Source organism: Aedes aegypti, chromosome 1, assembly GCF_002204515.2.
Source record: "Aedes aegypti strain LVP_AGWG chromosome 1, AaegL5.0 Primary Assembly, whole genome shotgun sequence".
NCBI lineage: Eukaryota > Metazoa > Arthropoda > Insecta > Diptera > Culicidae > Aedes > Aedes aegypti.
In genome coordinates, this window is record NC_035107.1 from 69,020,023 (window position 1) to 69,041,225 (window position 21,203).

At 36.5% G+C, this 21,203-nt stretch overlaps 1 protein-coding gene across 5 annotated transcripts in view; it reads left to right on the forward strand.

The window, feature by feature from the left end:
* Positions 1 to 21,203, forward strand: part of LOC110674761 (hormone receptor 4-like) — a 177,062-nt gene that overhangs the window by 145,646 nt on the left and 10,213 nt on the right. For 4 of the 5 annotated variants that reach the window (XM_021839038.1, XM_021839034.1, XM_021839045.1 and 1 more), the window contains one exon: positions 16,564 to 17,268. The exons of the other annotated variant lie outside the window; for it this stretch is intronic. In XM_021839038.1, the coding sequence (XP_021694730.1) occupies positions 16,564 to 17,268 (705 nt within the window). The remainder of the gene's footprint in view (positions 1 to 16,563; positions 17,269 to 21,203) is intronic. 5 annotated transcript variants of the gene reach the window in all.

The window sequence follows — 21,203 nt, forward strand, 5'->3', positions numbered from 1 at the left end:
CTAACCGCTACTTTCGCCGCTCGAGCATATTTCACCATACTTTTTGATTCGCATATTATTTATTTATTTATTTATTATCGTCAATCAAAGTAGACTACATGTTAACACTTAAATCTATATACTGCTATATCTTACAGAGTTAAAGTATATTCTTAGGTTACTACGCGACATTGTTAAGTCTATTGTTTCGCAATGTTAATTATATAAATTCATCATTCGGTTTAGAGGAGAAAATTTTGCATAATTAGTACGACGGTGATAAATAAAAAACAAGTTACGATTCCTCAATTGCCGGGAAGGAGTATATAAATTTAAACTGTTTAATAGGTTACGAGAATCAATACGATGCGAAACAATATCGTTCACGAATGAAACCATAGCGAATTCGCGGCGCTTTTTCAATGTCTGAATATCAATGAGCATGCATCTTGATTCATAAGATGGAAGAGGGAAGGATGTCCAGCCCAATTTACGAAGAGCATATAACAGAAATTGCATTTGAACTGATTCAAGACGTTCTTCATGCGTCTTCATAAAAGGAGACCATACAATACTACAATACTCTAATATAGACCTCACGTAAGCGACGTACAAAGTTTTAATAGTGTATGGATCATTAAAGTTAGAACCAAAGCGTTTGATAAAACCGAGCATATTTGTTGCTTTATGTATAATGGTGTTGTAATGATCGATAAAAGTGAGTTTTGAGTCTAAAATTACGCCTAAATCTCTGACCCTATCGCATTTTTCAACGATTCGATTTCCTAAAACTACAGTTGTTTCTTCTGTGTTTCGCTTTCTGCTAAAAGTAATTAAATTACATTTTTTAACATTTAACTGAAGTAGGCTTTTACTACACCATTCATCAAAAATAGATATTTCACTCAGATAGATGTCAATGTCGTTAGCATACTTGATTTCCATGAATAACTTCATATCATCGGCATAGATAAGAATATTTATATGCTTAAGAATGTAGGAAATATCATTTACATATAATATGAAAAGAAGAGGTTCTAGATGTGAGCCTTGAGGAACTCCTGATGTAACATGGCTAGGATTCGATTTTTTACCATTATATCTCACTATTTGTTGCCGATTTGTTAAATATGATTGTATCCAGTTTAAAGATGGTTTATCAAATCCTATTTTTTCTAACTTGAAGAGTAACATGGAGATGTCAATGCGGTCAAATGCTTTGCTGAAATCAGTATACAGAGCCTCTACATAGTTACCATTGTCCATAGCATTCAAAGTATAATTGGTGAATTCTAGTAAATTTGTAGAAGTGGAATGGCCATTAAAAAATCCATGTTGTGCATTTGTAATTCTGTTCCTTAATTGCCCAAACAATTTTCTATTAACAATGGATTCAAAGAGCTTTGGAATACAGGAAATTATAGCAATTCCACGATAATTACGAATATCAGTTTTCTTCCCTGATTTGTAAATAGGTAGTACCTATTAGGTACTAAGAATGATTTCTTCCAGATTTTAGGAAATTTGCCGGATTTTAGTGACATATTGAACAGCCAAAACAAAGGAGATGTTAATTCAACAGCAAGCTTCTTCATAAATACTGGAGGAATTTCATCAGGTCCTGCACTTTTTGTGGCATCCAATCCTTTCAAGCCTGATAAGATGTCTTGTACACTTATCTGGTGCACACTAATGTCATTTGAGGGAGCAGGGAAGAATGAAAAATAATTTAGGTCCCGATTCTCTTCTGAAAATGTCGTATAGATTTCTTGGAAAAACGTTGAAAAGAGGTGGCAAATTTCTTCCGGGTTGTTAGCGTCTTTATCGTCAAGTTGCATTTTTGATGGTAGATTGTTTGATTTTAATTTTGTTTTAGTATAATTAAAGAAACTTCTTGGGCATGATTTTATATCGCTCTCAATTTTTCTATTATACTCTTCAAGTGCAGAATTTATAGCAATGTGCAACTGTTCACATAAGTCCAGGTATTTCTGCATATTATCATCACTTCCATGTTTTTTATAAATTTTGTGAGCTTTTTGCTTTCGATTTTTAAATTCCTGATATTTCTATTGAACCAGATGGGATTTTTTGAATTACCAAAAAGTTTTTTCCTTTTGAGAGGTACCTCTTCACGAATAATTTCCATTAGTAAACTGTAAAATATATCAACAGCTTTTTCGACATTATTTTCTTCTCTGATCAGTGATTGCCAGTCAATTAAGTTTATTATATTTTTTATGTTTTCATAATTTGCATTATCGTATTCATAAATATCCTCATATTCGCACACTGTGGGTCTGTAGCTATTGTGAATAAATAATGAGTATTCCAGTGCTGTATGAAATGCTTCATTTTTCCACAAGGGTGCAATACTTTCATTAACGTAGAAATCTTCTTGGATGTTTGTCAATAGAAAGTCAAGGTAACAATTTTGCCGATTTTTTACATGATTAATTTGGTTCAAGCCCAAAATTGCAATTTTGTCGAAAATTAATTGTAACGTTTCATTTTCCCCGACCACTGGAAGCATGATGCCCTCATTTTCAAAATCAGGGATGAAGTCAGCATTGCATTGGTTGAAGTCACCATATATGTGTACTTTCACCTCAGGGGGAAGGCCAGATATGATATCTTCAGCATTTTTGAAAAAGGAGTCGTAAGCATGTTTGTTGGCATGATCAGGTGGAAAGTACACTGATGCAAATACATGTTTTTCGTTTTCTATATTTACTTTCACCCAAACATGATCAAACTCTTTAAATTTCGAAGAACAAATAATTTCAGAATTAAATTTTGAAGAGACTGCAATGAGGACCCCTCCTCCTGATTTTCTTTGTGACATAAGAAAATCACGATCGTCTCTAAAAACGTTATAATCACATCCGAAAACTTCTTCGCTTTTTATAGATTCGTCCCAAATTGTTTCTGTGCCTAATATGATCGAAAAAGATGACGCTAATATGTTTTTATGGATTTGCTTGATTTTTGAAGATCCTCTCATACGATTGAAATTCTGACAATAAACAAGAGCCTCGGAAGCTTTTGGAAGGTCTACATCATGCCTTGCATTATCAGATTCATTTAAGTGTTCATCATTTAAATTTATACAATTCCTATCACAACTCGAATGGTTACCGCAGTCATTTGAGCCTTCGTCATAGCCTAAATTATTAGCAATACATTCATTGCGTGTTAAGATACTAATATTACCTTCCTCTGTGAAGTGCGTCAATTCTGGCAAAAACACTGGCAGGAGCACCTTCCATTCAAACGAGCTGGTGCGGCATTCGTTCGGTGTGGCGTATTCGGTTGTCTGTCGCTAGGGTACGGGTTCAGCACTTCTCCTCTCTGGAATGCTATGGTTGGACGATACGAAGTGGGAGGTGATCTCGAAAATCTTTCCTTCGCTGCTGCTAGTAATTCTCTGTCTAGAAGAGGAGTATCTGTTCTGAAGTCAATATCTCCTGCGGCATCAGTATTGCTACGGTTGTAACAGTTCCTACTGGTATTTCTCTGATGGATGATGGAACATCTGTTGTAGCTCGGCTCATTGTAATTTCTTTCATTAACGGTTGTTGGACGCGGGTGATTTTTATTCATATATTTACTCCTTGCGGGTTGTTGTGTGTTTTGTGGCAATCTGTTTCGCCTTTTACGTTTTTGCTTGGCCTTTTCAGCCAGTTTTTGCTGCCGCTCGCGATGCATTTTTCGCGCATCATATGAAGTCCAATCAGCCTTCCATATTTTTTTGTCACCTAATAAACGCCATCCTGAAGTATCTTCGGACTTTTCCATTTCAACTTCTAAACTAGGATACGCCTCATGTGTCAACGGTTCAATGCTTTTTGTAGACAATATGTTTGCTGACCATGCTTTCAGCTCGTCGACAATATCCACAAATAAATTTGGGTTCATACTTGCAAACGTTGTGGCGGCCATGTCCAATTGCAGTATTTGACATAGATCGTCATTTATGTTCCGCAGCTCAGTGGATACATCGGACTTAAATGATTTTAACGTATTTGTCAAATAATCATTGTTTTTCTGGGCAACTATGTCAAGAACCGTCGTTATGTGATTTTTTATAGTTGCAACGCTTCCAGCCAAGCTACTTGACTTGTTAATAATAGCCAGCTCATTTTTTATTGAAGACATCAGAATCTCAAGTCCTTCAAAAGCTTCGTTGATGATGCTTGGTTTTTCATTATTTAAATTGAAGCGATGCAACACTTCTGTATTAGCATGGAGCTGCTCTGTAAGAAGTTTATGCTCTTCATTCAGCTTTTTTATGTCCAATTTTGCTTGTACGAGTTCTTGGCAAGACTCACAGCAAGGCAAAACATATGAGGTGAAGTCAATCAATTTTCTATCTTTCCTCCTCAATGAACTCCGCTGCACAGTAACACCGATACACGCGGCGTGGAATTTACGTGGACACCCCGCACATGTCCACAGTACCGAGTCGGCAGAAGCGTCCAAAGCACAAATTTCGCAGTTCATGACGTACGCAAAAAATAGAATAATTAAAACAAAATCGAGTCGCGCGCGGGTATCAGCGAATAAAAAACACGTCTACTTTGATTGACGATTAAATATCATTTTTTAGTGTTAAATAACAGTTATCAATCAATAACAGTTATGCAATCAAAAATGAAGGCTTGTCAATGTTTGCACTTTTACATTTTTCATTGTCGACCATCCAATGCATTTCCACTACCAAATGTTCTCAGTATTTTGTTGCGTTAATGGTTTGCTGGACAAAGTATAATACATACTTATGTATACTTAAACCCATATGATACATAATTTTGACAACAAAAATATGTTGCACAAGCTCCACCTTCTGCGCTTTTCCAGTCATATATAAGTATGAATTCCAGTTTTTTCGCTATGAAACAGAACATTCTCATTAGTCATATTGAAGTCATTGTGATTTATATGGGACATGTTGTGTTACTTGGGTCCGTTGTATGGGAGACAAAGTGACTTAACCACGAATCAAAACAAAACACTACTTGAGTCGATTTTACACTGGTACCAAATCGTCGTAAGTAACTGATTGAAACGGCTTATCATTTTGTCATACTATGTTTGTAGGGAGTGATAGGAACTACTTTGAGTTTTAACGCGAGCTGATTGCATGCAAAATTTAAGCGATGTACACGGCAAAAAAAATGTTAAAAAGGGGATTCATTTTAAAACAGTTTTAGAAGAAAGGTTGGGATTCTTCTTAATTAATTTTCTCAAAACCGCATGAATGTTACTTACTTCGGTTTGAAAAAAGGAATCGAGATATATATATATATATATATATATATATATATATATATATATATATATATATATATATATATATATATATATATATATATATATATATATATATATATATATATATATATATATATATATATATATATAGACTTATCCACGGTCTTCTTTTATTGTCGATTTTTTTTAATGTTCGATTTTTTTTTTCGCTCTAAATGCGGGCCGTGTTTACATAAAATGACATCGGGACCAACATCCAGTGAAGAAATGTTCACCGGATGAACATTGAGTGGATGAATGCGCAGCGAAATCGTTCATTTTTCGTAAACACGGCCCGCAGTAATGGTTTTCTTCCGGCTGGAAGTTGCAGCGTGACGTCATCGTAGATTAGTTCATGAACTAATCTACGATGACGTCACGCCGCAACTTCCAGCGGGAAGAAAATCTTTACTGCGGGCCGTGTTTACAAAAAATGAACAATATCGCTGCACATTCATCCACTCAATGTTCATCCGGTGAACACCCAGTCAACATTTTGGTTGGTATAACTTTTGTTATACATCATTCTACATGAATCAATTCAATCGTATAGAATGCACGAAAAGGCTATATACATATCAAAGTGGAGGCTATATACGTACTTGGCACGACTTTTTCAGATTTTCTGCGATCCGAAATACGATGCCACAAAATTTGGATGAAAATTAAAAAAAAAGTTTCAAACTAGACTCGAACTTGGGACCTCTGGACTAGGAATCCGACGCCTTATCACTATACCACTGAGGGCTACAAGTATAAGTGATTATTTGCCAATATTAATGCATGTTTCATGTTCAGGGACACTTGCAGGCTTCCGTATTCTCACTCACTCTCACGATAATGGATTTATCCCTCACAACAATTTTCAGCGATCAGCTGCCTTGCGATTTTATCCGTCCACAAAACAAAGCGAAAATAGATAATTGCACATTTCCGCAGCTGTGAGAAGTTTGGTTTCTCTTTCTCCGATCCATGGAGAATTTTTCCTGTATCCATTGCCACGAGCAGCAGTTGCTTTTATGCACCAAATTAACCACTTCTTTCGTCAAGTTGGTGTGGTAGCATGGTTAGCGTGCACGCATCGCGGTTGTTTTTAGCAACGTTCTAGGTTCCAATCCCGTCGCCGGCACTAGTTTTTGTTTATCCACATAGTGATAATTCTCGGGAGCAGTTGGTGAGCGAAAATATGATGGAGTGAAAATCAAATTATCCACAGAGTGGAGTGATTTTCGGTTATCCTCCATCGTAGCTCCAGGGAAAATTAGTGTGAGCGATAAAAGATGTTCACGCGAGGAAGCGAAAAAAGCATTCTCCTTACGTGCGAAAAATCGTAGATTTCGCATCATTGATACGAAAATTCAGAACCCTGGACACTTGCTTTGTTGTTCTATGAAGCCCATCGTCTGCAGATACCAAGTTTGGGTGGCAATTTTTGCTTCGCAAATTCAAATTTCGCAAGTTATTGCGATTTCATATGATGCTTTCTGGATTGATATATGATCTGTCAGTTAATACAACTTAACGCGATTCTATGTTGCAGTATTTACGACATGTCTTGTTGTCAGCACAGATTGTCGTTTATGAAACGTATTAGAGATTTATATACAACTTTTGTTGACATTGATAACGCTTAATATGGCATCTTGTGTGATTCTGATTTTGGACGCATGAATATGTGATTTTGGATGCACATTCTTATACGATACGTGGTTCACTGGGCATTCATTCACTGGATGTTGGTCCGGATGTCATTTTATGTAAACACGGCCCGCATTTACAGCGGAAAGGAAAAAGAAAATCAACAATAAAAGAAGACCGTGGATAAGTCCATAGGGCAGAGTGGATCAAGGTATTTAAAAGGAAGGTAATCCAATATGTCAGAATTTCCATTCCGCCATTTTGAAATGCCAAGTGACAGCTAGCAAGTTTGTTTTGTTCATTAACTTATCAGGTACACAATTATCGGTTCTGCGAAGATTCTGTAGCTATTCAATAGGGTGCGGCCTATTTTTCAAAAGTTCTCAAAACCAAAAATTCGTATGCTCTACTGAATTCTAATCACATTAAAAGAGAAACCTCAAAATATGAGCCAAAAATATTAACATTTAGAGGTGGCGCAAGCGTCTTGAAGGTGAATTTTCAAGTTATGAAAAATGACCTTCAGTAAAATAAACATAATTTTGTAACTACCGAAAAGCTAAACATTACATATAATTTGCAATTGGATTAGATGGACAAATTGATGTGAAGATTTGCGAAAAAGTTACACGTCTTCTCAGTGAGAATCGAACTCACGACTCCCCGATCTCTAGTTGGGGCGCGTTAACCACTACGCCATGAGAGGACTCATGAACGCAGAAGTTAACCTGAATTCGATTTCAGCTCAATAATCACGTGGTCCTCTTTCGCAAAGTGCACCTCTTTCGGAAGAATTAGATGCCCATCCAAACACAACGCTTTCTATATATATCCAATGCCTAGCCCGAGAGCGCATTGTTTTTTAGATATAGGAATAGCACACTACACTAGCCAGCAACTGCGCTGGCTGAGGTTTCTATTGTGTGGGCTTCCAATGGGTCGCGACGTTCTCAAACGACCGGTTACGGAACATGAGTCCGTTGCTCGATAAATACTTGTTTTAATTATGAATCGTGGTTTACGGCCAACCAGCCGAGTGGAAGTTTAACAACTACCGAAAAGCTAAACATTACATATAATTTGCAATTGGATTAGATGGACAAATTGATGTGAAGATTTGCGAAAAAGTTACACGTCTTCTCAGTGAGAATCGAACTCACGACTCCCCGATCTCTAGTTGGGGCGCGTTAACCACTACGCCATGAGAGGACTCATGAACGCAGAAGTTAACCTGAATTCGATTTCAGCTCAATAATCACGTGGTCCTCTTTCGCAAAGTGCACCTCTTTCGGAAGAATTAGATGCCCATCCAAACACAACGCTTTCTATATATATCCAATGCCTAGCCCGAGAGCGCATTGTTTTTTAGATATAGGAATAGCACACTACACTAGCCAGCAACTGCGCTGGCTGAGGTTTCTATTGTGTGGGCTTCCAATGGGACCCATTGGAAGCCCACACAATAGAAACCTCAGCCAGCGCAGTTGCTGGCTAGTGTAGTGTGCTATTCCTATATCTAAAAAACAATGCGCTCTCGGGCTAGGCATTGGATATATATAGAAAGCGTTGTGTTTGGATGGGCATCTAATTCTTCCGAAAGAGGTGCACTTTGCGAAAGAGGACCACGTGATTATTGAGCTGAAATCGAATTCAGGTTAACTTCTGCGTTCATGAGTCCTCTCATGGCGTAGTGGTTAACGCGCCCCAACTAGAGATCGGGGAGTCGTGAGTTCGATTCTCACTGAGAAGACGTGTAACTTTTTCGCAAATCTTCACATCAATTTGTCCATCTAATCCAATTGCAAATTATATGTAATGTTTAGCTTTTCGGTAGTTGTTAAACTTCCACTCGGCTGGTTGGCCGTAAACCACGATTCATAATTAAAACAAGTATTTATCGAGCAACGGACTCATGTTCCGTAACCGGTCGTTTGAGAACGTCGCGACCCATTGGAAGCCCACACAATAGAAACCTCAGCCAGCGCAGTTGCTGGCTAGTGTAGTGTGCTATTCCTATATCTAAAAAACAATGCGCTCTCGGGCTAGGCATTGGATATATATAGAAAGCGTTGTGTTTGGATGGGCATCTAATTCTTCCGAAAGAGGTGCACTTTGCGAAAGAGGACCACGTGATTATTGAGCTGAAATCGAATTCAGGTTAACTTCTGCGTTCATGAGTCCTCTCATGGCGTAGTGGTTAACGCGCCCCAACTAGAGATCGGGGAGTCGTGAGTTCGATTCTCACTGAGAAGACGTGTAACTTTTTCGCAAATCTTCACATCAATTTGTCCATCTAATCCAATTGCAAATTATATGTAATGTTTAGCTTTTCGGTAGTTGTTAAACTTCCACTCGGCTGGTTGGCCGTAAACCACGATTCATAATTAAAACAAGTATTTATCGAGCAACGGACTCATGTTCCGTAACCGGTCGTTTGAGAACGTCGCGACCCATTGGAAGCCCACACAATAGAAACCTCAGCCAGCGCAGTTGCTGGCTAGTGTAGTGTGCTATTCCTATATCTAAAAAACAATGCGCTCTCGGGCTAGGCATTGGATATATATAGAAAGCGTTGTGTTTGGATGGGCATCTAATTCTTCCGAAAGAGGTGCACTTTGCGAAAGAGGACCACGTGATTATTGAGCTGAAATCGAATTCAGGTTAACTTCTGCGTTCATGAGTCCTCTCATGGCGTAGTGGTTAACGCGCCCCAACTAGAGATCGGGGAGTCGTGAGTTCGATTCTCACTGAGAAGACGTGTAACTTTTTCGCAAATCTTCACATCAATTTGTCCATCTAATCCAATTGCAAATTATATGTAATGTTTAGCTTTTCGGTAGTTGTTAAACTTCCACTCGGCTGGTTGGCCGTAAACCACGATTCATAATTAAAACAAGTATAATTTTGTAATTTTTCAACCGATTTTGAAACTTTTAGCATTAATACCTTTAAAATTAAATTTTTAAAAACTTTGTAGAACATCGAATTTGTATAAAATTAAAACTAGTCTTAGTTAAAAATACTTTTATTCAAATTTTTCCTCATTTTACTAAAAAAATCATTTTTGTTTGATCGTAACTTCATAATTACTAAATCGATTCCGAATCTTTTTTTATGTTTTTGAAGCAAATTTATTTGTTTTTAAATTGTTTATACAACACATTTTTCTAAAAAATGGTTTTGACTTAGTTATTCAACAAAAACTACCCAAAAACATGATTTTTCAATGAAAAAATCAAATTTTTATTGATTATTTAAGTTTTTTCGCCGGAAATTGATTTTTTTCAATCAAACTTAAATTTAAAAAGCATCTTGCTTTAAATACGCGTTGAATGGTGCATATATATTTTTACATACGCAAAAATATTTTTGTTGCAGAATTATTTAAAAAATGTTGTAAAGTCATTCACAAAGGTTAAACAAATGAGAAAAACACTTTCAGCTTTGAAGATAATATTTAACTGGCAAAAAATTGAAAAAAGTGGCATTTTTCGTTAAAAAATCATGTTTTTGTTCAGTTTTTGCTGAATAACTTGGTCAAGACATTTTTTTAGTGAAATGTGATGTATGAAAGGTTTGAAACCAATTAAATTAGCTTCAAAATAATGTAAAAAGATTTGGAATCGGTTGAGTAATCATGAAGTTATGGTCAAACAAAGTTGAATTTTTTAGAAAAATGAGGAAAAATTTTGAATAAATTACTTGTAACTAAAACTATTTGTGATTTTAGACAAATTTGATGTTCCATAGAGTTTTCATAAATTTAATTTTGAAGGTATCAATGCTAAAAGTTTCAAAATCGGTTGAAAAATAACAAAGTTATGTTTAGTTCACTGAAGGTCATTTTTCATAACCTGAAAATTTACCTTCAAAACGCTTGCGCCACCTCTAAATTTTAATATTTTTGGCTCAGATTTTGAGGTTTCTCTTTTAATGTGATTAGAATTTAGTAGAGCATACGAATTTTTGGTTTTGAGAACTTTTGAAAAATAAGCCGCACCCTACTATTCAAAGATGACATTTTATTACATGTTCTTATTAGAATAATAATCTCTATACTAAATTCAAATTGATTATATTGTAGTTGTAAATCAAAATCTATCCGACAGTCCACAGAAACGAGTTCAATTGATTAAAGGTTATTGACTGTTTAACGATAAACTTGCGACGATCGACGCGCCAACATGTTTCATATAACGGAGGGTATTAGAACTAACTTGGAGGTGATGATTTGGAGGTTATTTGGCAATCTAGAGGTTAAAATCCCCTCCAAACACTAGCGATTTTGCGGTGGGATGTTGACGTTTGATGACGAATAAAGGCATCAACTAGTTCACTAATCTGAAGTACAGTTAACTCTCCCTTACTCGATATTCTGTATCTCGATATCGAGTTAGAGAACCATAGTAAAAGTTGATTTTCATGGCTAACTCGATGGTCCCTTGGATCGCAGTTCCATTGGTTTTGTGTTCTGTAACTCGATACCTCCCTAACTCGATTGTCCCTTCAATATTGAGTAAGGGAGAGTTGACTGTATTAGAAATTCAATTATTTAATAGATATACACGAACGAAATAGATTTACCTCAAATATAATATTGAATGTAACTAATTAAAAAAAAAGACATCACACGTTAATGCTTCCAGTGGGCTATTTGCCCTTTGAAGGAAGCACCACACTAGACAACGGACTAGCATGCAACGCCCAGTGGCACAGTCGGAAAACATTTCTTTGGAAAAGTTTTTCAGCCTGAGACGGGAATCGAACCCACACTCCGTAGCACGATGCGGCTAAATGTCTCGGTAACACTAACCGCACGGCTACGAAGCCCACATTAGATCGTTATTACAATTTTTTATAAATTTATTTACTTTCCGGCAGCACGTCACTTTTGCACTTATTACTTTTCTCATACTCTATTCTATTCGTGATCAAACGTCAACATCCCACTGCAAAATCGCTAGTGTTTGGAAGTGATTTTAACCTCCAAATTACGAGATCATCACCTCCAAGTTAGTTCTAATACCCTCCGTTATATGAAATATGGCGCGTCGATCGTCGCAAGTTTCAAACTCTATTGGAATTAAATGGTTTAGAACTGAATTCGGTATTCATTTAGTTACTTTGGGAACATTCATAAATAACGTAGCATTTTGGGGGGGGGGGGGAGGGTTTGGGGAGGGGGAGACTTGGAATTTGTGATGACCCATGTATTAGATAAGAAAAAATAGGTAACGATGAGGGACGGGGCTATTGTTGAAAATGAGCCAAAAACTTCTATGTCTTTCATGGACGCTGCCTTATAGGTATTCCACTAAACAGCTCGGAGATTTATTATTACCATCAGTGCACCAGATTCCGCTCATTTAAGGGGAGTAATGTGTTCAAATGTTTATCATAAAATAACTATTGAATCGATCAATACTATTTTTATGTAACAATGTAGCTCCAAGTATAGGTAATCAGCGGCAAATTAAAAATAATCTAAAATACTTTCATCAAAAAATATTTAATTGCATTTGTTACTGCATCTAAGAGTTCCTATTTCCGCTCACGGTAAACAAATTTCGTGACGAACTTACTAGAAAATGCATTATTTCGAATTTCTTTTTTTATCCTGATATTTTTATGGTCAAATCATAGCTACTACCCAAGTAACCGTACAGCTGTATATAGTTGCATCAATATCACTTTATATGCTACTATAAAATATGGCATATAAAGTCATACTGCATTACATGTCTCATTAATGCAGTATTAAAGTGGAAAAGGGCGCTATTAAAATGTAAATACGGCTACAATTCCTAGCTCTATGTTGGCAATTGCTAAAGTATAGTTACGGTCTGAACCGTATAAAAGCTTTAGCCAAAGTGTATTTAATGCTCAAAGGAAACCATTAATTTAAGACCCAAAATAGAAACACAAAAATATTATTGTACTCTTTTGTTCGTTGGATGTCAGGTCAGCGTTGCTTATTTGTCTGTCTATTTTTTTGTGATTAGTGGGATTCGAACCCAAATTAAGTGAGATGTTTTCGATGACTCGCCGCGCCTATCCTCCGGACCATGAATGCTGCATGTCTTGGCCGGGAAAATTGTACAACTTCAAGCAGCACCCTTTCGCTGCCGGTGGCAAATATTGTCGATTTCACTCGTCGGATACGTCGAATCATGATAATGTTTTTAGTGCACTTATTCCTTGTGGTTCAAGGAACAAGTGCACCAAATACGTTGAGATGATCCGTTTCTCTGCACTCTACAAATTTCGTGATAGTTCAATTGAGGGTGAAGTGCATTCATAAAATGGAATTAAAGCATTATTGCACGCATATTGCAGAATAAAAGCAATGATGCATTGCACTCGTTGAATTAAAGTTAAAATACGGTTATACATTAATGCTTGTGGTTACTTGGGTTGTGTGTAAGAAAAATATACTCGACCGATGAAATCTAATCAACCATCCTGAAAATTCCACAAACTACGTAACGCTCTAGGGGGAGGGGGGAATAGCGTTTAATTTTTCCATACAAAAAACGTTTCGGAGGGGGATGGGGTGAGGTGGTCAAAATTTTCCGATTTTAGCGTTACTTAATAAATGGACGCTGCCAAACGATTGATACGAAATAGAGCTCTTTTGAACTATTTTTACAAATCAATATCACTTGCTGCTGGGTTAATATTGTTATATTTTCCACAATTAATATGATATAAAAAACAACATGCCAAAATAGTGACTATTTGAATTGAAAATAGTATTGCAGTTGTGTTAACTCAACTGTTATATCCTTGAAAATATCGTGGTCAACAGGCACAATCTGGCTTCATAAATAAGCAAAAATGCCACATTTGAGGAACAGAAAATTCTATTCTATGCTAACAGTTTGGACTAGACCAAAAGAATCATTGAGTATTTTTTTTTTTTTTCAAACAGTACGAAACAGTCGATAAATTCGATATCTTTGGAAGTTTGTTCATTATGTCTCTGCAACGGAAATTCCATGGACATCTGACATAAAAAAAAGACACATGATTTGAATTTGGAGATCCTAATTTGACTCCTCCTGACTTCAGTTTATGGAGCTACTGTAAAAACAGAGGCAGAGCTCAAGGCAGACTCTTGAGTCGCTATCATCGCAAAACCTCCAAAAAAGCTCCAAAAGGTAATGTAAAATGCATGCTGTATGGAGCTCATTTTGCTACGACCAATAAATGCAGCCACTTGAATGATGTTGCTTTCATGAAATAGCCAAAAAATTGCAAAAGTTGCACCCTGTATTCGCTGATGTCCGCACGAATGGGAAGGTATCTTTTCGAGATATTGAAATCCTTAGAATAAAGTCATAAAAATCTACTGTGAATTGCAGTTACTCAACTCTACGGGGCAAGTGGGCACATGAAATTTAACTTTTTATTTTTCCTCATAATACTTACCGTTGCCAATAAACACATAATTAACCATATTTCATGTTGAAAACATATATTATATGAATATGATATCAATCTAAAGGAGTATAAAATGGTAAAACTTTCTTGTTTGTAAGCTACTTACGTATTTTAATTACTGAAGTAATTGTAAAAATTGTATTATTGTTGTTCTGCTTGTCAGAAAACTACTTTCAAGATGGAATTATTTTTATAATTTGATTTAACAGGAAAAATCGTCCACTATATTTTTATTAAAGCTAAAAGCTAAAAACATCAAAATAACTTCAATACTATATATTAAAAAAGTCTGTGTTGTGTCACTTACTCCGGGTGCCTGGATAATATTCTTAATGAGGATTTTTTATGCTTTTTGCTAAGGCTGTGGTAACAGGGCGTTTAAGCATATTCCATTTACTTTCGTAGGCCGTTGTAATGTTGATCCATTCTACTTTTAATCTTTAACGGTTGATTGGCAAAGAAAATTCTTAATCAATAACTAAGTACTTTACGAACTCTAAGCTGGGAAGCAGGCTATGTCCCAGCAGAGGTGTAATGCCAGACAGAAGAAGAATAAATTTAATGTATTCTAACCATGAAAAGAAACAGTGCTTGGTTAGATATACTTCCACAGTATAAATAAGTGAACAGTCTAACTTACAACATATCTAATCGAATAAGTGTCCTATAGCTCAATAAATCCTCAAAATCACATAGGACAGTTTTGTTTTTTACAAAATGAAACTCAATAGGTATGTATATATATTTGTTTTATGAACTTTTATATGGAAATAAAACTTTTATCAAATGAAGCTGTCTTTTGCAATGATTACATTTGAAAATTATGTACTCTAAAGAACAAAAATTTTAAATAAAAAAAAAATGTTTGGGATCCCTCGGTGGATTTTTTTGGGGAACACCTCAAATGAAAGCTAAAAACCAATATTTTCGAATGGTGAATGATTTAACGATGCCTATTTTTTTGTGATAAACCTTTTCCATATACACGCCGTGATATACCTTCTGCTTTGTAGCATCGGACGTTATCATTAGGCAAAGAAATGAAATAGAGTAAAGTGGGGCAGAAGTTCGAGTGGGGTAAAAGTTTCTTTTTAAGATTTGAAACTCAATTCAAAACTAAACTAATAAATGTCATTGTGGTTCGAATGCTATTCAAGTAGAAGACTTTCACTCCAAATATCATAAAAATCGGTTAAGATTTGGAAAAGTTATGGCTATTTGTTGTTTTTTGACGTGAATATTGTAATTTTTGGTCACACTTTCGTTTCACGGAACCAAATAAAGATTAAATCTTTTTCAATATTTTATGTAAAGGCGTTTCTATGCCTATCATAAGGATGCTTTGAGGTGTATTAGTTTTTGCATAAATGCTTGGAAGCAATTTTTGGCCCATAGTGGGGCAAAAGTTCGACCCATGTATAAAATCACGGAAAAAAAATCAAATTACCCAAAATCCACATATTAACTTCAAATTTAGCGAAATTTGCCTGATCGTGCGAAAAATGTTACCAAAATTTTACATTTTCACTTAGTTTTGCGAAAAACTGCTATTTTTGGGTATATTAAACTTAATCCTATCTTGGGCAATTTTTTGATGAAAATTTAGTGTGTATTTTCCGGCAAACATAAGTTTACGGCTGGTATAAAGTATGCCTGTCATAAAAGTATCAATATTCAGTGTTTTAGTCAACGAACTTTTGCCCCACACTAGATTCGAACTCTTGCCCCACCGGTGGGGCAAAAGTTCGTTTAAGACAATCAATTTTGAAACAGTTATAACCAAAAATGGGTAAATATTTTGACACAAAGATGTTCAGCAAAATTATAGCCAATATGTTGAAGGTTCACTGTACGGTATTTATTTTGTTTCAACTGCTCTTGTTTTCCTGGAAACTTAGATTATACCACTAAGGTCGAACTTTTGCCCCACCTTACTCTACTAGTTTTTCCACCACAAACAATTTTCTCATGGAATGTTAAAAACAGGCTCCCTACAGCAATATGAGCGAACGGCACCACTGCTTTTACTTCCTAAATAAGTAAACGCCACAGAATGCCCTTCCCTCGCCAGACACCCAGATACCATACCACGCTTTGTTTAATCGCTAGTGAAAACCCATAATCTGGAAAAATTCTATATTTATCTCGCGGTTCATTTTCCTCTCTCACTTTCTCCTCTTTCGTACACAGGGAAAACGATGAAAAGCCAGTCGCAGCCGCCGCAGCCTTAGCATCAAACCCATCATCAGCACGTGGCAACGGTAGCACGAGAGGCCGAGGGGACCCTTCATCGTCGGGGATCAAAGCGACGACCGCTCCCGACCCTCCTCACTCCCCGACCTCAGCAGAATCTATGGAAAACAACTCAGTGAAAAGCAGATCAACGACAACGGTTAACTCTGGTGAAACCACGAAGGAGCGATTAACCAAGGAAGCGGGAAAGGCGCGGGACGACGAGCTGTTCAACAGCAACTTCCGACTGCACACCAATCTGGCCAGAATGCATCAGTCCGTTGAGGTGTGTCGGATCAACAGTATGTTCGGAGGCGGGAAGAAGCTCACGTCGTCGTCCTCGTCAGTTGTATCGGGAAAACGTTTGAATAATCACGGAGTGGACGGTAAAAGTGCAAGTAGTGATAGCAGCAACAGTTTAGCGGCCAGTACCGGTGATCTGCGGTCCCCCAACAACAAGACCACAATCAGCCGCGGGAACAACAACAACGACGTAATCCGCAATAATTTGCGGGGAACGCCCGGAGGCAGTGCCACAGATTTGCGGAGGAAACCACCGCCGCCGGATTTGCTGCTGGCCCATTCGATGGCGGCGGCGATGATGGAACCGAAACCGCTCAAAGACATCAACCACAACAATTTGGCCAAATGGAGCGCCGAAAGGTAGGTTGCGTTTCGTTGCAGGGTACAAATCGTAAATCGAGCGGGAAATTATTTTATTGAGTTGGCGGGAAAAATGGAGATTTAATTTTTGATTGGCGCGCGGAACGCGTGGTAAACGGTTTTAGTGAGTGTGGTGCAATATTTTATGGATTTTCAGTTTGAGGTAATCTGTGAGACTCAAAATGTGAATAGTGTTGTAATCGGTGTGTTTGCAATGCCACAACCGCTCCAGACAAAGCACCGCAATCGTAACTAATCGAGAAATGCCGATTGAAGCTGAATGCAGTGGAAGAGGTTGTTGATATGGAATCTAAAAAAATGCGACGGCTCATTTATAGCGATGAGCGATTCTGGAATGTGAGAACTGAAACGGAGATGTAAGGCAGTTTATAACGAACAAAGTAGATTCGGTTCTAGAGTGATTTCAAACGGAGGAAGTTTGTTCTGTGGAAGGTTTATGGTAACCTTGGAGAATCAGTTAGTTTGATGATCAAATGGACATTTAGATATCCAATCAACAAACAATAGAAACACATCGTCCTTAACTTAACGACTACCATAAAAAATCAACGATCTATTATTTAGCTTCTAGTGCACGGAATATTAATCAAATCTAAGCAGATGCATAATAGACGAAAATGGAACTAGTGAATTAACAAAAAAAAAATGACTCAAATTTAAGAACAGCTACTATAGAAGGTTGATTCTGATGGCAATCAAAATCAACATCAAATAGTTTACAGTTGGGCATTAAAATACCGCAATTTAATCTAGCAAATCCTTGAGTAAATCATCAGTATCATTTACGATCATTATCGTTTATGTTCACGTTCAACAAAAGAACAAAAGACGAAATAAAGACCTCCATGTTCGAAGCAGATGCTCAAAATGTATGGCACATAAGTTAATGAATCAAAATCTAGAGTTTTGTGGAAAGTATACTGTGGTCTGTCAAACTTGGGTACCAAGTGAAGTACCAGAAGTGATACCCATTCCGAGATTAAATGCAAAAAAAATCTCTGAAAAATCTGCCACTAACCATGCGTAAGGAACAAGCTGAATCAAACAAACATTTTTTCAATCTGTTTTTGCAGTTAACATTATGTAGATTTACGTAACTCTTCATCTATTTTTTTCCATTAAATATCTATGTACCGTCGTTGGGGGTAAGACTGGGTCAAAAAAGGATATGCACGAATTGTTTATTGAAAAATTATCGCAATTTAACTCCAATAAACTTCAAATTTGGTGTGCATGTTCTTTGATGGTAAATTAACAACTGTCCAAAAAATTAAAGAATAATATTTATTCACCAAGGCACAACAAGTGAATAAAAAATGCTCCAGTCTCACCCTATAGATGGGGTGATATTGCGTTATTACTGAAATAACTTGTTTTTGAGAATATGATTGCAAAACTGTTCACAGATGAGAAATATTGATGAAATACAATGTGAACAAGACGAAAAGACGCTTAAAATGTTTCACAAGTATGATGGACTCACTTAAAAGTACGGTTATAGAAAAAAAATAAGAGCTTTGCGCAAAAAGTATGTAGAACTAGCATTTATTGTCAAATTTGCATGAATTCTCGTGTTTTTTTTCCTTCGAATTGCCTTCAATGTCTTATCCTCATTGCCATAAAGCCTATTCAGTTTCCCCAAAGGTTTACCTGAAACAGTGATTACACAGCATAGCAAAAATTAGGGTTGCTGAATCTGATGCCCTTCTTAGAAATGTTCCAGCACGTCAACATTTTTAGCTACATGTTGCCAAAGTTGTATAACACACTGGTTTCATTGATGTTTACATGAATTTTAAAGTATGATTCATCAAACTTTTTGTCATCTAATCCACCAAAGAATGCAACATATCAACGATCTTCAAGATCGGTAGTCGAGAAGCTTGACCTCGGAGCTATATCATATATGTAATTGCTTGGCATCAAATGCGAATGTTGTTTGAAACACGACTGCGTTGATGACATTTGGTAGATGTTTTCTTCAATCATCATCCATCATTGAAAAAGCAAAGCTACTATGTTCAATTTTGTAACATGTCAGCAATGGGGCTCTGCACAAAAATCAATCTCTCTCTTTCACTCTGCCAAGAAATAAGTAAACAACAAGCCCCATGGGGCTCTGCACAAAACTCTTTCTCTCCTTTTTACCCCTTCACAGAATTTGTAAACAACAAGGCCAGTAAATGTCAAAATCCCGGGCAAAATCAAAACAGTGCAGAGCCCCATTGCGCCATATAGCAGCAGCTCTAAATGCAGGGGAATGAGGAATGTCGTATTTCCGACGATTTTTTACAATTTATCTGTAATTCGGATACAAAAATGATGTATTACAATATTGTTCAGAAATGACAAAGGAATGGTACTACGGTTGAACTTTTATGATTAGGCATGAGGTTAAGAATCTTGTAGAACAAAAACTGTAGAGAAATGTATGTTTTACAGGTACTTTAATGAACAGAAATCAATTTTATGAGGTGAAAACCATCTCTAATCGGCATACAGTGTTCTCAAAAGTTGTAAAGTATTAATAATATGTTCAACTAGTGGTATTTATTTTGATTTTCGTTTTTCCAAATTTTCGTTAGAATTTTTTGAATATAAACAAATGGCCGAAAAACACAAATTCGACTTGAGGCACCTCCTAATCTTCTCCAAATTGGATGAAAATTTGTCTGGTAGTTTGTTTTAGTATTTCAACTAGGACTAGGGGGTGACTGGTTGAATCCCAGAAATTTTGATTTTTATGAAACTGTCTATGTGGTATGCTCTCTTCAACATTTAATCCAGTTTCTCTCGCCGTTCCCTTACGGTACCTATCCTTCTAGTATTCATTGCTTTCTTCTCCATGCTCCCTCTTACTTCGAGCAAAATAGACCGATATGCCTGTAAACAAATTAAAACTAAATTTCAGTTGTATTGAGCATATTAAAACAGCAATTCGTACTCCACAAGGAAATGGTCAGGTTGAAAGAATGAATAAAACATTGACTCCAATGTTGCCCAAACTAAGTAATGAAATTCATTGTAGTTGGGTCAAGCTATTGCCAATAATAGAGTTTATTTTCAATAGCACGTTTAATAAATCAGAGTGTGATTCAGAATCCCAATCAAGCAGTGTCTCTGTTTTCACAGCCTGAGCGTTTTTTGTTTTGGTTCTCGCGTTTTTCTACGCAATGCTGGTGACGAAACTGAAGGTGATTGCCCTATCGACAAAGGAGAATCAATTGGTGAGCTCTTTTCATGCTTCTATTTCAAATAAGTCATACATTTAAGCAGGGTCTTGTAATTTCATTTCATTGGAAGCATTTTCAGTCCCCAGCTGACTGACTCAAGCTTGCCTTTCAGTTAAAACTCTACTGCTTCGTTCCAAACCGACAAACCTTCCCTCCTTTCCAAACCGCAAGCGTATTCTCTACTTTCTTTCGTGCTGCTTGTGCATCGCCATGAATCAGAGCCTCACCGCAGCGAGCTTGTCTTTCAACCGGTAGTCTCTGTTATTAGGAGCCGATAAATGTAAATGAACGATGTGATGGCCCATGTAGTTTATCTGTCTGATTTCATTACCCAACAAAGTGCATACATTACTATTGCAAAAAAAAAAAATGTTAAAATTTGATGACATAAATTGAAACGAAATTCTTACTTTTTCATTTCACCTTTCTTGTTCGTTGCTTTCAATCGGGCAACGAAACGAATGAGTGTGGAGCTCCAAGTGTCGATATATTCTTAATCATATTTTACATAACAAATTAAAAAAAAACACTTTAAAAAACCTTTACATTTGTTTTTGTAATTAAAAAAATACTTTCAAATGTTCGATACTACAAGTGTCGATGTTTTCTCTAGATACTGACGAAGGGTTATCTATTAAAATTATATGATGTAACTTATGAACCTTTCCTACTGAAAGATGC